Source organism: Kluyveromyces lactis (assembly GCF_000002515.2).
Source record: "Kluyveromyces lactis strain NRRL Y-1140 chromosome D complete sequence".
Taxonomy (NCBI): Eukaryota; Fungi; Ascomycota; class Saccharomycetes; order Saccharomycetales; family Saccharomycetaceae; genus Kluyveromyces; species Kluyveromyces lactis.
The window spans coordinates 1,313,699-1,329,235 of NC_006040.1; the positions used below are offsets into that span (position 1 = coordinate 1,313,699).

General features: G+C 38.7%; 9 protein-coding genes and 2 non-coding genes across 11 annotated transcripts; 9 read left to right on the forward strand and 2 right to left on the reverse strand.

Annotated features, from left to right (window-relative positions):
* Window positions 1–61: 61 nt before the first annotated feature.
* Window positions 62–1,681, forward strand: KLLA0_D15543g (cyclin family protein; the record flags this gene model as incomplete). Its single annotated transcript, XM_453748.1, has 1 exon — window positions 62–1,681. One exon carries the CDS (start codon window positions 62–64, stop codon window positions 1,679–1,681), a length of 1,620 nt encoding a protein of 539 aa, XP_453748.1.
* Window positions 1,682–2,426: 745 nt separating this feature from the next.
* Window positions 2,427–3,653, reverse strand: KLLA0_D15565g (uncharacterized protein; the record flags this gene model as incomplete). The annotated part of the gene is made up of 1 exon (XM_453749.1): window positions 2,427–3,653. One exon carries the CDS (start codon window positions 3,651–3,653, stop codon window positions 2,427–2,429), a length of 1,227 nt encoding a protein of 408 aa, XP_453749.1.
* A 1,035-nt stretch (window positions 3,654–4,688) lies between these two features.
* KLLA0_D15576g (uncharacterized protein) lies at window positions 4,689–4,943 on the forward strand (the record flags this gene model as incomplete). The annotated part of the gene is made up of 1 exon (XM_002999329.1): window positions 4,689–4,943. One exon carries the CDS (start codon window positions 4,689–4,691, stop codon window positions 4,941–4,943), a length of 255 nt encoding a protein of 84 aa, XP_002999375.1.
* A 169-nt stretch (window positions 4,944–5,112) lies between these two features.
* On the forward strand, window positions 5,113–5,211 carry KLLA0_D15587r. The gene is made up of 2 exons: window positions 5,113–5,152; window positions 5,175–5,211. It is a non-coding gene; the product is annotated as a tRNA-Tyr (tRNA).
* A 275-nt stretch (window positions 5,212–5,486) lies between these two features.
* AXL1 (Axl1p) lies at window positions 5,487–8,999 on the forward strand (the record flags this gene model as incomplete). Its single annotated transcript, XM_453750.1, has 1 exon — window positions 5,487–8,999. The coding sequence occupies one exon, from the start codon at window positions 5,487–5,489 to the stop codon at window positions 8,997–8,999; it is 3,513 nt and encodes a 1,170-aa protein (XP_453750.1).
* A 662-nt stretch (window positions 9,000–9,661) lies between these two features.
* Window positions 9,662–10,885, forward strand: KLLA0_D15653g (uncharacterized protein; the record flags this gene model as incomplete). The annotated part of the gene is made up of 1 exon (XM_453751.1): window positions 9,662–10,885. One exon carries the CDS (start codon window positions 9,662–9,664, stop codon window positions 10,883–10,885), a length of 1,224 nt encoding a protein of 407 aa, XP_453751.1.
* A 629-nt stretch (window positions 10,886–11,514) lies between these two features.
* Window positions 11,515–11,585, forward strand: KLLA0_D15675r. The gene has a single exon. It is a non-coding gene; the product is annotated as a tRNA-Gly (tRNA).
* A 340-nt stretch (window positions 11,586–11,925) lies between these two features.
* On the forward strand, window positions 11,926–12,372 carry DUT1 (bifunctional dITP/dUTP diphosphatase; the record flags this gene model as incomplete). The annotated part of the gene is made up of 1 exon (XM_453752.1): window positions 11,926–12,372. One exon carries the CDS (start codon window positions 11,926–11,928, stop codon window positions 12,370–12,372), a length of 447 nt encoding a protein of 148 aa, XP_453752.1.
* A 298-nt stretch (window positions 12,373–12,670) lies between these two features.
* Window positions 12,671–13,036, forward strand: SRB6 (Srb6p; the record flags this gene model as incomplete). The annotated part of the gene is made up of 1 exon (XM_453753.1): window positions 12,671–13,036. The coding sequence occupies one exon, from the start codon at window positions 12,671–12,673 to the stop codon at window positions 13,034–13,036; it is 366 nt and encodes a 121-aa protein (XP_453753.1).
* A 326-nt stretch (window positions 13,037–13,362) lies between these two features.
* Window positions 13,363–14,838, forward strand: DSN1 (MIND complex subunit DSN1; the record flags this gene model as incomplete). Its single annotated transcript, XM_453754.1, has 1 exon — window positions 13,363–14,838. One exon carries the CDS (start codon window positions 13,363–13,365, stop codon window positions 14,836–14,838), a length of 1,476 nt encoding a protein of 491 aa, XP_453754.1.
* A 221-nt stretch (window positions 14,839–15,059) lies between these two features.
* Window positions 15,060–15,536, reverse strand: TRS20 (TRAPP subunit TRS20; the record flags this gene model as incomplete). Its single annotated transcript, XM_453755.1, has 1 exon — window positions 15,060–15,536. One exon carries the CDS (start codon window positions 15,534–15,536, stop codon window positions 15,060–15,062), a length of 477 nt encoding a protein of 158 aa, XP_453755.1.
* Window position 15,537: the final 1 nt, after the last annotated feature.

The window sequence follows — 15,537 nt, forward strand, 5'->3', positions numbered from 1 at the left end:
TTTCTTTCCGATCTCTTCTTTTTAACAGAAACTAAATTAAAGACAATTCTGTCAAAGCATTATGTCAAAGGATAAATATGATAGAAGCTTGAAAAACTTGAACATGCTAAGAAGACCAGTGTTAAACAATGTTACTAATACTACTGAATCTACGTTCGGTAAAGTTTTGAGGCAGGCTAAATCAAGACTGCAGAATAGCAGGACGAATAATCTTCCCCAGGGTACCGCAAACTCGTATTCGAACACAAAACCGGCACCATTGAGAGATGACATAATGGTACCTGAGGATAAGGAGAATTACAATCCGCTAGCTAAGATTGATGAAAGAGAGGAGCTGGATTCTAATCTAGTTCATAATCACAAATCCCTGGGTACACAAAAGCATGTTACGATCGATGAAAGACAAGAAATAATTGGATATTCACATCTGGATACTGAAAAGTCTGCTCCATCATCATCAACATACAGCAGTGAGCATACGGAAAATGACGGCGTTCACGACGTCAACCCAAATGTTCAGCGTTCAGATAATGAAGCTGATTTCAAGATGCAAACCACAAACGCTTTTCACGAAAACGTCAACGATGGCAGTGACGCAACAGATGATGCCAGTAGTGGAAGTAAGAGTAGCAATGAATGCCCTGCTGTTAACGTCGGAAACAGCCTTGCGCCTATGCCAATTGACGAAAATGCTAACAATAGCGCTAGCAGTGTCGAATTGAGAGCAAAGCAACTTCAGGTTGAGGATTCGAAAAAGAGACCAATAAGCACTGTCGTTGAACAAACGTTACCTAAGAAATTTAAAGTATGTGAAAAGGGTAAAGAATATGAATGGGAAGATCTTGATGAAGAAGATATCAATGATCCCTTCATGGTAAGCGAATATGTTACAGATATCTTTGAATATTTGCACAGATTGGAAATGATGACTTTGCCTAACAGACACGAACTATTCAAACATGCCAACATTCAGCAAAATAGGGATATTTTAGTTAACTGGATGGTAAAGATTCATAACAAGTTTGGCCTACTGCCGGAAACCTTATATTTGGCGTTGAATATCATGGATAGATTCCTTTGCAAAGAGTTAGTACAGCTGGAAAAACTACAATTAGTAGGAACAGCGTGCTTATTCATCGCTTCGAAATATGAAGAAGTGTATAGCCCCAGTGTGAAACACTTCGCTTACGAAACGGATGGTGCATGCGATGAAGAAGAAATCAAAGAAGGAGAGAAATTTATTCTAAAAACGTTAGAGTTCAATCTCAATTATCCAAATCCCATGAATTTCCTAAGAAGGATATCTAAGGCAGATGACTATGATATACAATCCAGAACATTGGCGAAATATTTGCTTGAGATATCCATAGTTGACTTCAAATTCATTGGGATTCTACCCTCATTGTGCGCCGCAGCATCTATGTTCTTATCGAGAAAGATGTTAGGAAAGGGCCAATGGGATGGAAATCTAATACACTATAGTGGAGGATATACCAAAGACGAACTAGCTCCCGTGTGTAATATGGTTATGGAATATTTGGTCCAGCCTGTTGTACATGATGAATTGTTTAAGAAATACGCTTCGAGAAGATTTATGAAAGCATCGGTAATTTCTAGACAATGGGCAAAGAAAGTCATGTCCCACAACTATGATATAATGACACTACATGATTCAGAATAAATCACGAGATTCGATCATTTAAAGAAACCATGATCCTTCCGGCCTTAATTACTGAGTATGATTGGCCATTGTAGTGCCAATATGAAATGTTATCGAGGGACTTTTTCCTATAAGAAGAAATTCGAATCACGGGGTCAGAGATATGGAATCAATCTGATCCAATACTCAATTAGTTTCTGGGAAGTGGAATAGTACATGTTGCGCGTTAAAGGGAGGCATTCTAAAAGCATACTAAACCCAAAAAAAAAAAAAAACGATAACTATACTAATACTAATCATAATAGAAAACAAACATTGTAATAATTAATCTAGCCAACCCACATGTGTCAATGTGTTTTCCATTCAACAGATAAAATGAGGATTTAGACCTTAGTGAACCCTTTACTTCAATTCACTTTTAATATTTCACCTGCTCAAAAACTCAGAAAGAGTTCTCTCAGGATCATCAGTATCAGCATTATGTTGCAATCATAGGTATACCCACCCCTTACCCTTTAAAGTATAACCACTTCAAATAATTTACTTCTTATGTACACTTAGCATGTTTCTGAACTAATTTCAATTAATGAATAAGTCATTTTTTAACTATTATTATTAGTTGATTACTCGATTAATTATTTATAAAATGCAATGGATATGATTATGAAGTAAGAACATCTTGAAATGATGGGAATGCGAGACCGCAAAAGTAGCTCGGGGATGTGAATGAGCTTAAGATCCAAAAGAACTCGGAAGTGAAAAATTATCATAGTGAAGTGGAAGATGCAGGTGATGATGAAGCGTAGTCGCTAGGGTTCAGCTCTTCATAAGTACAGTGCTTCAAACACCAATCATGGATTTTGTTCCATGTGCCAATTTTTTTGTATTTGTGAATTAATGCATTAAGTTGTGTTGTTGGCTTAGCAATATCGTTTATCAGAATTTGTGATAACTCTTTTAACTCTATCTCATTATCTTTGAATGAAAAGCATGAATAATAATCCCATAATTCGTCCCATTGGAAGTCTTCATGCACGATTCTTTGTGCAGTGAACATTGCCACGGACGCAATCTTAGAAGGCACTACGTCGATGAAGTGTGGGCACGAAATCATATATCCAATTAAACACTTGCCCAAAGTTCTAGTGATTGAATCGTACTCATCACATCTGGATATTCTTCGTAGAAAATTTAATGGGTTAGGCCATCCGATGTTGTATTCCAGTTTATTCAGAATGACAAACTCGGCCTGTTTGATTTCATCGTTGCTGTAAGCATTATCTGTGATATATGAGTAATTTGATAGCTTAGGAAGATTCACCTCCTCAAACTTGGCGGCAATCAATAAAGACGTGATTGCAATTAATTGTAACTTTGGTAATGTAACTTTGTTAAAAGAAAGATATCTATCCATGAGGTTTATCGAAAGGTACAACGTTTCCGGTAACAGTTGAAACTTACAATGAACCTCTATAATCCAATCAACGAGGATCGATCTCATCGTCGGTCTCAAGTAAAATTCGTAATTTTTATCCTTCAAATAATTGATCTTTGGCGTAGTTTCAAACTGTCTCGTGTAAAGATGGTCAAAAATATCATCCGAATAATCATAACACATCGTTACATCTTCTTTATCCTGGGAGTCCAATTCTTCTCTACGTCTTTCTAAGCTCTCGCATTTCAGTCTCTTATGACTTTTCCTGGGCTCTAGAATATCATCATCTGAACGCACATCTGATTTTTGTTCCTCATCATCATCATCACGGTATATCTGTCTTTTCAACGACACTGAACTCGTTGTCTGTGAAGAGTTCCCATATATCTTATTTTTACCTTCATCGACTTGTGAATTCCTCAATGACCCGACTGAAGATTTCAGTTTATTATCGTGGAGTGGCTGCTCCGATAGCGCGACACGTTTCCTTTGGTGTGAAGACTTCTCCATTGCTTCTGCGTCACTAACACTCCAGCTGCTCCTGGTTCTCGGTCTCATCTTAAAATCTATACTCTATCGTTCTGTCTCCTAGTATGTGGTAAACATATATGCTGTATATATATATATGAAAACAGTTTCAACAGGATAGAGAAGAACTTAACCTGTTAGCGGTAACCCAGCCAGCCAATGTCACCAAAATCTTGGACCTGACAGACAACACACAAATCGCGTCTCTTTCTCTTATTGTTCTTTCTTGGCCCTAAAACAACGAGAAAGATACAATATACAGAAAAACACCGAGTAATCGACCGTGCATATCCAGTGGAAACAAACAAAATCTGTTATACACGCTTTCATAGACTAACAGCAGGTCATAAAATTCGTGAAGTTCCTTTGGAAGCTCTAACAGGCCTGTCTTGGTTCAAGGACTTTCCAATTTCGCTTTGTAGATTCGCATCTTCGCAAAGTGCTGACGCGTCAGCACGCCAAAAACGAAATTTGAAAAAAAATTGTTTCGCGTCTTCGCGTTGTCCGGATCTCAATCACGTGACCAAAGTATTCCGGACAAAATGGAAACTGTCAATTTATTTTCACGTGATTTAGACGGGAAAAAAGTCCCGTTTTCTATTTCTGATGAGAGAGAGAGAGAGACTCATTAGTATGCGACATACAGCGATTATCGCTGACTCCTCTTCCTTCGAGCGATTTGCCTGGCATATATCGTACCGGCTTACAAAGTCAGCCCAGTACAGCCAAGGAAAAAAGGCAGACGTTCGCCGAGTTCTATCAGTCTTTCGCTACTATTCCTCTATCTTATCGGTCGGTCTTTCTTAGAACGAACAGATAATGAAAATCTGATATCGCCATACGGCTCCATTGAGATTTATCAGATTAAAGGGCTCGAAGAGACAAAAGGTACACCGTTCCATAGTTAGATTATATAGTACGAGAAACCTACCGTAGGTATATAAGTAAGGTTACAACCGATTTTTGGGGGGTTTTGTCCAAGATATAACATCATTTTCTTTTGTATTCATCTGATTATTAGGAAGAACACTATCTATTAACTAGATAAAAAGCAGCGCAAGGAATATGGAAGGGTTCAAGTCTAAGTGGGAAAAATTTAAGAGATACGTTTCTGGGAGTCCAGTTGAAGGTGAGAAATACGATGAGGCTCCTAAGGTCGAGGATTTGCCTCATATGGTCGATGCAGACGGTGCTCTTGTTGCAGTTTCTTCCGGGAAACACGATTTGTCCCCGGTGATGTCTGCCAAGTACAATATTCAACCTGGGAAATCCAATAATGGTTTGGCTGAAAACAAGGCCATTGACGATACTATTAATTAGAGAGGATGTAAAGACTTCAAATATTTTGTATACACTACCAATATTTTACCGTATAATCGATATTCAAATTACTTACTGCATCGAGAATTAGCTTTGGGATTGATGCTGTATGGGGTAAACTGTCCAGAAGAACATAATGGGTGAAGTTACGAGGTCACTCAAGTAACTCCTCTCGGTAGCCAAGTTGGTTTAAGGCGCCAGACTGTAATTTGAAAACACAAAGCAATTTGTAATCTGGAGATCGGGCGTTCGACTCGCCCCCGGGAGACTTTTTTTTTCCTTATTGTTTGTCTTAATTCCTTGTTTCTGACATCTAAATACTTACTTATTCTGGTATTGACAGTGAGATTCAACTCTATACTGAAGAAAAAGACTATCATAACAAGCATTGCCCAGAGTAGTTGCCTCAAGATTACTACTAACCGATGCTTTGCCTTGTATAAATATGAGTAACATAATTATAACACTCCTGAACCATTTGTTACTTCGGAAAAATGTGTCACTGATCAGTTATACGGCAAGTAATCAAATCAAAGTCACAACATGACAGCCGCTACTGTACAAACAATCGATGTTCCCATTTATACTCCGATTTCCAACTCGAATAGAGCTCACCAGTTTGTTCAATTAAGTAACGGAATCACGGCATTATTGATTTCGGATCCCGGTGAATCGTTTGCATCGCTATGCGCTTCAGTTGCAACCGGTTCCCATAACGATCCTGATGAGGTACCAGGTTTAGCTCATCTTTGCGAACACATGATTATAAGTTCTGAGTCTAAAAAATTCCCCAAAAGGAGTCATTATCATGATTTATTGATTGAATACAATGGTAATCAGAACGCTTTCACTACAGGTGAACAAACGAGTTTTTATTTCGAGATTCCAAATTCAAATAATAAAACCGGTAAACCTATATTTGATGAATTGGTTGGTGTCATTGCTGACAAGCTGGGTTCACCAATTTTTCAAAGTGCAGATATTAACAAAGAGATCCAAGCCATAGATAATGAACATGAGAACAATAAGAATTTGGTTTCGAAAGCTCTGTATCATGGTACCAAAAAATTGGCAACGCAAAGATCCAAGTTCAGTCGGTTTTCCACTGGAAACATCTACACTCTGACTCAGTTTCCTATTGTTGCTGGTAAGATAATAAATCTAAAGAATGTTCTGCAGAAACACTATGCGGATAATTTTGTTGCAGAAAACATCAGTATAGTCATTAGAGGATCACAGTCCTTGCATTATTTGAAGAAGCTGGTTCAAACTACTTTTGGAGACTTTCGTACCAAGTCCACTATCAAATCACAGTCTTTCTCCATTGAGTCTTTCAAGAAATTGCAGAAAGTCTGGGCGGCCAGATATACAGAACCGTTGTTCAGTAAACAAGAACCAGAGACTCCGAATTCAATACTGATACAGTCCTCCAAAGCACCTATACTTCGCTTAGTGTTCCCAGTATCTCACCAAGAGGCCCTGTTTAGTAGATCTGAACTGAAAATATTCTCCAAGGTTTGGTCTGATTTGTTTGGTGACGAAAGTTCAGGGTCGATTCATAGTAAGTTTAGCGCTCGAAACATATTAACCAGACAGGTGACACAGTTATCTAAGTTTACAATTGACGATGAAGGATTGGTGCTACAATTTGAATTAACTAATAGTGGATGGAAGACAGGGGTAGAAAGTTTACTTACCGATTTATTCCAGGGTTTCTTGCCCTTTTTCCAATCAATAGATCCAGATGAGATAGCGCAATATTTGAACGAATGGAATACCATAAATTTGCTTCAATTTATGTACCAGGATCTGGATAATTCTACTATGGATAAATGTTCAGATTTGTGCTCTGAACTACTGCAGTGTGAAGACCCACAGTTTATTTTGAATAACAGTATTGCCTTCTCATGCAATCGAAAAGGTTCCGATATCGGTAGCTATTATGAGAGCCCAAAATCGAAAGAATGGTGGAACTCTCAAGCTAAGAAGTTCCTATCATTTGTAAAAACCTACATGAGTTGGAATAACTGTAAGCTTATCTTTTTAGGTGACTTACAATCAAATGATTTCCTTAAATCGAGGCAGGTTCCAACGAACGTTAAATTTGATGAGCATTACAGATTTCAGTATGAGTTAAGCCTGATAAAATTGAATCACGTCAAGATGTCGCCAAAGGACTTCCGGCTCCCTAGCTCTACTGCTTTTTTGTTTGGTCTAGAAAAGAATCTATCTGCATTGAAACAGTCTCTAACGGCTGTTCTTCGCAAATCTCAAGGCTCGGCACTCTCTATCATAACGCAATCTAAATTGTTACAAACGACACCTCGACTTATGAGCAAAAACGAAAATTACGAACTCTGGGTGAAGGAAGAAAACTCATTAGAATATAGCTCGAGATCAGTGATTACTATAGAACTCATCAATATGGGTATGGAACCCTCAGCCAAGAATACCATGAATCTTGAAATTCTGACGCAGCTACTATATTTCTATATCAACGAGTCTTTATACCCTTCTGAACGTGTCGGATATATGTATCAGATAGCTGCAAACAATAGGGGTGATGTTCGATTAGCTGTTACAATAAATGGGTTCCCACAAGGTGTGGCCATGATCTTGCAAATAATCATGGATAAAATGGTGGATATTGGCAAACCTGATTTTGACATTACAAACAGCATGTTTAGACACAGTAGAATCCTTGTGCGTACTAAATACGAGGAAGCAGCAAGAGCAAATTCATGTACGCTGGCATCATTAGGGGTGTTGATCCTTTTAGAGAAGGAGTTAACAACGTTGGAAGAACGATTGGATGCGTTAGAAGATATTGACATTGAGTCCTTCAAAATGTTCTGTAAGGACCTATGGATCCCCAAGTCTAATTACATGAACCTCGTCATCCAGGGGGATCTCTCGATTGCTGAAACGGTGAATCAGTATATGGATGGTATAATTCATCACTTGTCTGGCCCAAACGTGAATCAAACCTCGGTGTTCCGATTAAGAGAGCCCGAAACAATTAAACTGGCACAAGGCAGCAATTTTTTCATCGAGATGACCAGCTTCAAAGAGGATCCAACAAACAGTGTTGTATATTTCATTGAGACTGGTGATAGAACGAACCCAGTAGATTACACTATGAGTAGTCTTTTCGAATACTTCATGTCCATGACACTTGTGCCAGATTTACGAAACAAGAAACAGATCGGATACGTGGTACTTGGAGGACTGAGGCTTTTAACAGACACGTTAGGTATACATATCTCGGTAATGTCCAACCTACCGCCACATACCATCGAAGACAGAATTGAGGAATATCTATACTACCTTGAAACCAACGTACTAGGTGCGATGACAGAAGCTGAGTTTCAAGATAATATTCTGCAAAAATACATGCAGTTGATTAAATCCAATTCCTTGGAAAAATTAATCAAGAACGCCGGACCAGCAAACCTTATGGCGCAAATTGAGGCCAGTGTGCACAGTGGTAATTACCCCTCAAACCTGCAATCACAAGGGTATACCGTAGGTCAACACAAGAAATTGAAAGATGAAATAAGTTTCCGTACCTACGCGTTCTCTGAAACCAAAGTCGATGTCTGTTTGTTATCGAAATTGACTTTGCAAGAATTCAAACGGCTCTTCATGGAGAAAATTTCAATTTTATCCTTACAAAGACGTAAGCTCTCTGTAAGGTTCAAGACACCGATGACAAAACCCGATATTGGAATCAGCATGATGACAATGCAATTGGACGGGTTTTTGAAATCGAAAGGATTCCACATAACACGAGACGAGCTACAAGAAATCGTTACTAAGACAGCTGGGAAGCCAACATCTTTATTCAAGGAATTATTTCATCATTTTAGAACGCAAGGCCAGTCTCTACGTCTTTGTACCCTTGTCCTAAAGGAGATCGTAAAACAAATACTGGCAGTGACTCCATCTTCCTCTTCTTCTTCCAATACAAAATTGACACAAAACATTAAGACACAAATTCCAACGGAAATTCAATCAATTGCTTCCTTCAAGATGGAATTGACCGTGAACATTTGATATCTGTATTTTTATGTACTATGTGTACTTCTCTACATGTGTTATTTCAAGTCAGAATAAATCCAAATCACGTGATATACAGATATTCCGGGGTTTAACTTTTTAACTGCTTGCCGCGGTGTTGAATCTTTGGTTGTCTGAAACATCAACACTTTGAGAAGGTAAGCGAAGATACAGGAAAGAAAGGCCTTATTTGAGCTGAAATTGCACAGGATTAACGAGATTTAGGATAGTGACAGCCGAGGTGCCATGAGGTGACTAATGCAGCATTTGGTGATAGAAATGGCGTAGATCACTGAATTGGCACAGCTAAGAAATAGTTTTATATATGGAAAGAAAAGGTAAAACAAATAAGCAAATATGCATAATAAGAATACTTCGTTTCAAAGAAAAACTGCAGCAATGGAAGCAAACTTCTAGTTTCTATAAGGTAAGGCTGACTAGAAAATCTTCTTTAAGTTATCCGTATAAGGGTTTATTTTATTTATTTTATTGCAGTCGCATGTAATTAACGTTTGCAGAATTAAATTTAGAATAAAGGAATTCGATGCGATAGGAAATAGTATTTCTCGTTTTTCCAGTTAAACGTATATATAAAGGGCAAATATAAATCTTCATTAGTACATTTCAGTCGGTCTTCTCTTAGATATGTTGAAACTCGTATGGCTAAGGGAAATCATAAAATTAATAAAACAGGGATGACTCTATCTGTCAAGTTTGAGGCTGTTGACGATCCAGAAGTGATTAGGTTTACTCATTTGCAGAACGGTTCCACATGGAGTGGTGAATATCTAAGTCGTGAAGAGTACGCTGACAGAGAGCATATTTTGGGTCAAAGTGAACTAGGGCAGTTACATAAGAGTGGTGATCATATTGATAGGTTCGAGGACAATGCTAAACATTTAGGTATCAAGCATTTTGTGTTGAAGGATTTAACTCTTCCTGAGACATCAAAGACGTCTCAGATAGTGGCAAGTTGTGAAACAATGAACAGGGTCGGCTGGGTTATGGTCCCTGGTAGTGAGGAGATAACTCCGGTGCTCACCGCTTGTGTCGGGGGTGTTTTCACCCTGAAACACCATCGTGGCCGTGGATATGCCAAGAAAATGATTGATCAGTTAAACCATATGTACGATTCTTTATCAGAATCAAGCGATGATCCGTTCTTGAAGTATATGACTATTGATCTTTACAGTGAAGTAGATGAGTACTATTCCAGAAACGGTTTCGTGTCTTACCATGTTCCAGTATACGAGATCCATCAATTGGCTGCTTTGGAAACCAGATACTGTGATGCCTTGGGCCAAGCTAATAAGTCACCTGTTAGAACGCTAGGGTATAACGATTATGAAGACCTTGTTGAATTGCAAAGGCAGCAATTTAGGAAACAGATGGTTGAGTATAATGACGGGTCCAAGTTCCTTTTCACAGTGAAACCCACGTTGGAAACATACATGTGGTTCGAGGACCGTGATATCTTCGTTTCGAAGAAATTCCACGAGGAAAAACCTATCAGATTCGGTGCTGCATTATCTGATGGTTCTCATATCGTATGGCATCACTCATGGACGTCTCATTCGCTATACATAATTAAAGTATACATTGCTACTGGCGAAACGCAAAATGCTGACAACGCCTTGGCATCTTTACTGAAGGAGGCTGTCAAAGAGTGTCATTTGACCAAATTGACATATTTGGAATTCTGGCAAGATGAAATACCACCTGAGACGTTCCCTGTGTTTTATTCAACACTTCGCCAAGTGGAATCGGGCCACAATCTTTCAAAAGTTAACCATTCTTTAAGCGCAATTAGACTTTCACCATCATGCCAAAAGTACAAAGATGAATGTTTGTGGCTCAACAACACGAAATACTGTTGGTTCTAAGATGTGTCATGGAGCCTACGATAAAACCTGTCATCAAAAGATATAGGATATACTGTTGCTTAATATTTAGTGTCTTTATAATTTATTCATTCTCAAAAGCTATATCACTTTAGCTGATAAAATACAATGGACAAGTTGCTTCAAGACGTTAAAAAGAATAATTTGGTAGTGTGAAAGGGAAACAGATAGGCTGATGAGTAATACTCTCTGTACATCAGAGTTTAGCTGACTGACATTAGTAGGAACCAGAGTGATATTAAAGAACTACCTTGTTGCCATTCAATGACACCGATTGATCATCAACGAAATGGTTGTCCCATTATGATAGTGTTGCGGTATGTGACTACACATGTCACGTGGCTTAGATCTTGTCAGATCTTTATTAGAAGAATCCATCTTGATTAGCTATATATATCCTAGTAGAATTAGATGCACCTTGTGTCTTTAGATCTGATCCCTACTAATTAGTAGATTAGATCTAAGTACTGGTTTATATACTTTGTTATGTGTCAGTGACACAAAACTATCATTAACCGCCTATTATATTGGTATTACCCTGTCATGCATTATGACTAGTTCCAACAGATACGGTACGTAAACTGAAGACAACCAACAACAATAACTACTAAGCATCGGTGGTTTAGTGGTAAAATCCAACGTTGCCATCGTTGGGCCCCGGGTTCGATTCCCGGCCGATGCATTCTTTTTATTTTTTATTGTTTTGTATCAATGATATTCCTGATTAACTCATCTCTTTCTTTAACATGGAGGCATCAGACAATGAATCACGAAACCAATCGTCTATCCTCATCTTTCGAGCCACTAGGTAGCAGCCCCCACTTTGTTTTCTCTTTAACCTACTCTTTTGTTCGTGGACAAACGCGTCGACGCGTCTTTTCAGCCTTAGAAACAATATAAAAGAAATGAAAATTATGAATAAGCTCATCCTGTCTTCGTGATAAGACCTAGTAATACTATAGTATTGATTGAGGTTTACCATTATTCAACTCAGCGACCTCAAGAATATAAATACAAATACAATGACAGAATCGTTGTCCAACAGTTTAAAAGTGCAGCTTCGTTCTGCAGATGCCAAAGTCCCAACAAAGGGATCTACCACTGCAGCTGGTTATGACATTTACGCTTCACAACCAGGTGTGATTCCAGCCAGAGGCCAAGGAATTGCTAAGACAGACATATCTTTTACTGTCCCAGTGGGAACATACGGTAGAATCGCTCCTAGATCCGGCCTGGCCGTGAAGCATGGTATTCAAACCGGTGCTGGTGTTGTCGACAGAGATTACACCGGTGAAGTTGGTATAGTGTTGTTTAACCATTCAGACAAGGATTTCCAAATTAACAAAGGTGATCGTGTAGCGCAATTGATTCTCGAGAAGATCGTTGAGGACGCAGAGATCGTTGTCGTCGAATCCTTGGAGGAAACTCAACGTGGTGCCGGTGGTTTTGGTTCTACTGGTAAGAATTAGAATGGGATAAGCCCCAAACACAAAATATATATAAAGCACAATATGTATGTTCAAGAAAATGCATTCCTATTGACCTTGAATCGCCCACCTCATGCGAAGTGTATCGTCAATTACAATGTACGATGCTTCTCTCTAATTCATTCCGGCACGTGACTTTTTTATTATTATATAATGTGCAAGCTACAAAATGCATTGACAAGATGAAGAAGGTCAAGTCTAAGTAAGACTCATCGAAGTTACAGGAGAAATTAGAGGTTCTATGCAACGTTTCCGGAACAAGTAAATATCCAGGAGAAAAATGAGTAATCAAGTGCTATTAGACAAATTGGACCGTACCACAGAAACACTATCAAACACCTTAATTCACCTGGCTAAACTTTCTGACATTGAGTTTGGTGGTAAAGATACAGAACAACCAAGAAGCAGCTCGGGACTCGCGACAGTATCAAGCTCAGGGGTTCAAATGTCGAATAATTACACAATGCAGCTCATAAAGGGAATTCAAGATCTCCTGGTGATCACCAGGTCCATACGAGAGAAATGGGTACTAAGTCAACTTCCTGAGAATGAAGAACTATCGATGTTTGAATCGGAAGAAACGCTAGAGAATTGTAGGAAACTAGTACAGGAATCGATGGAGACCCTGCTTAATGATATGCCATGAAGAACTATTACACATACAAGGCCATCAGGGACACTAATCGCTACTAATCATTGCAAGAAGTATGTCTGTAATGATAATCACTGTGAACGATATTCATTCTGTTATATTGAAGACGTTCAAATCTGTAAACAATGTATATACTGGATACATAAACAAACATAAGCACTGAAAGTTAAACGAACCACAACTTATCGTGAATCGGTTGGGATCAGGTGAAGCGAGCCATAACAGTTTTATTTGGAGCTGCTGATGGGCTTAGAATATAGTATTTTTTTTCATCTCGGATACTAGAGACCAGAAGACAGCGACTCAAGACACACAAGGGAATGGAAACTCAGGGCTCTGAGAGTCCCCGCGGCGACATATCTTCTTCGAGGAGGGTATTAAAGATGCAAACGATTCCAACGGAGACACCGGAAAGGAAAAGATCTACACAGCAGAGTTTCGAAACAGATGACGAGTTTCAGTTCAGGCGGCATAGTGCAAAGAAGTCACGATTTGGAGACAGGTTACAAGAATTCCAGAGCGTTAAGGATGCAAGAAGGGTCGAAAATTTCAATTCGTCGTTTCAAGTACCTCCGCAATCACAAGAAGAGCATCAGCAGTATACGGGACAAGCATTCCCGCCCCAGTACCCGGCACCAACTCAGTTGCCGTCTCCTCAAAGGATGATCCCAATGCCAATGGTGTATTATTATGCGGCTGCAAACCAGCAGCCCGGTGCTGTACCGGCAGGCACACAACCACAGCAATATGCCATACCACAGCAAGGGATGGGGATAAATTTTCAAGCAATGAACCAATTCATAGATCCGCAGTACCAGGAACAACAGCCTTATTATCAAAGTTTAATGCCTGCACCTTCTTTTTATCCACCACCTTCTTCACAGGAAAAACTGCCGAACCCATTATCACAGAACAGACCAATCCTAGCACCAGAAGATTCAAGAGCGAAACGTAAATCCTTCATGATACAAAGGGGTAGGAGGTTATCGTTGTTGAACCAAGAAAATCAGCTGAATGATATCATCTCTCCGCATAAAGATGTACATGAATCTGAATTTTATCGATACATGAACAATTCTTTTGCACAGGACTTGAAGATGAAACAACTTATGAATTGGTGCCTCATAAGAGCCTTGAGGAAGCTAGAAATCAAAAACTCACAGAATAAGTCTGAATCTCGGAAGATAACCTTAACAATTTTGAAGGATTTTGTTCGAGATATACGGAAGGGCAGTCATGATATTGACTGGGATTCAGAAGGCCCTGAAGCAGAACCTACAGTGGAAGATGAGTCAGAGATAAGCAATCTATTCAAAGAGGGCAATACAGAAAATAGCATATTGGTAGACTCGTCATTGTCTAATAAAAACAAAATACCGCCAATCAAATTGGCTAAGATACCGAACGAGAAAAACATCCAGAACAAAGAAAACGCCAAAATCTTGGAGGAGAAGATTAAAACTATAAAGAATGAGATCGAACAATGGTCCAAAGATCTCTCTGATGTGAAGATACCCTCATACGAATTACCGAAGTCTCAGACTTCAATTGTAAAATTACCGGATAACTTGCAGCTTACTGCAACAACAAAGGAGTCTATTCACTCAGATTTCCAGAAGCGTGTTGATGGATTGCAAGAAACAACACGTTTGTTGAAATCATCTTCAATACTATTAAATGAAACTGCCGGCATGAAATTGCAAAGACTCAATGGTTGCATAGTTAAGAAAAGGCCGGAAGATAAAAACAGCACCAAGAAACTACTACGCGGATTAAGCAGATCGTTAATGCAATGAAAAACAAATAAAAAAATGACATGCCAATGTTTTCGAATTCACTTCAGGCCTCCTGTTTACAACAAAGCGGGTTTTCAGCATTCCAGGTAATTCATCCCCTCGGGGATATTCCGTTGTATTATTAATATTACTATTACATTTTCATATAACTATTTAAAACTTAGAGATAAAATGGTTAACTCAAGTTTCAAATCTTTCTCCTCTGTCTATATATAATATCTTTAAACAAATAGTCGTTTTGACAATACCCTTACCTTTGAATCGAATGCTGAATTGGAAATTGGGTCATTTACTTTATAAAAGGGATTCATCAACGTCTTCAAATATAACTCGTAGACTTCGTAATAGAAAGATCTTGTTACTGTATCATCTACTGTTCCATTTCCATGAACCATGATAAATTTGATGTTCCCATACGTTAAGAATCCACTCACAGCTAAACCATAAAAACTGTCCACTTTGCCCAAATACGAATTCTCCTGCGTACTATGCCTTGATCTTAGGAACCCTCCAGAGCTTGTATTTATGTCTAACTGCGGTTGCCGTTGCCATTGTAGGTATTCCATTATATCTAATGTCGAATGGACAATGTATGGATTCAATTCTTTGATCTCTGGCTGAAATGTGTTCTTCGCTGTGGTAAATTCTGCCTCATAAATTGGATTATCGCTGGTACCAATAATGGTAAAATAAAACATT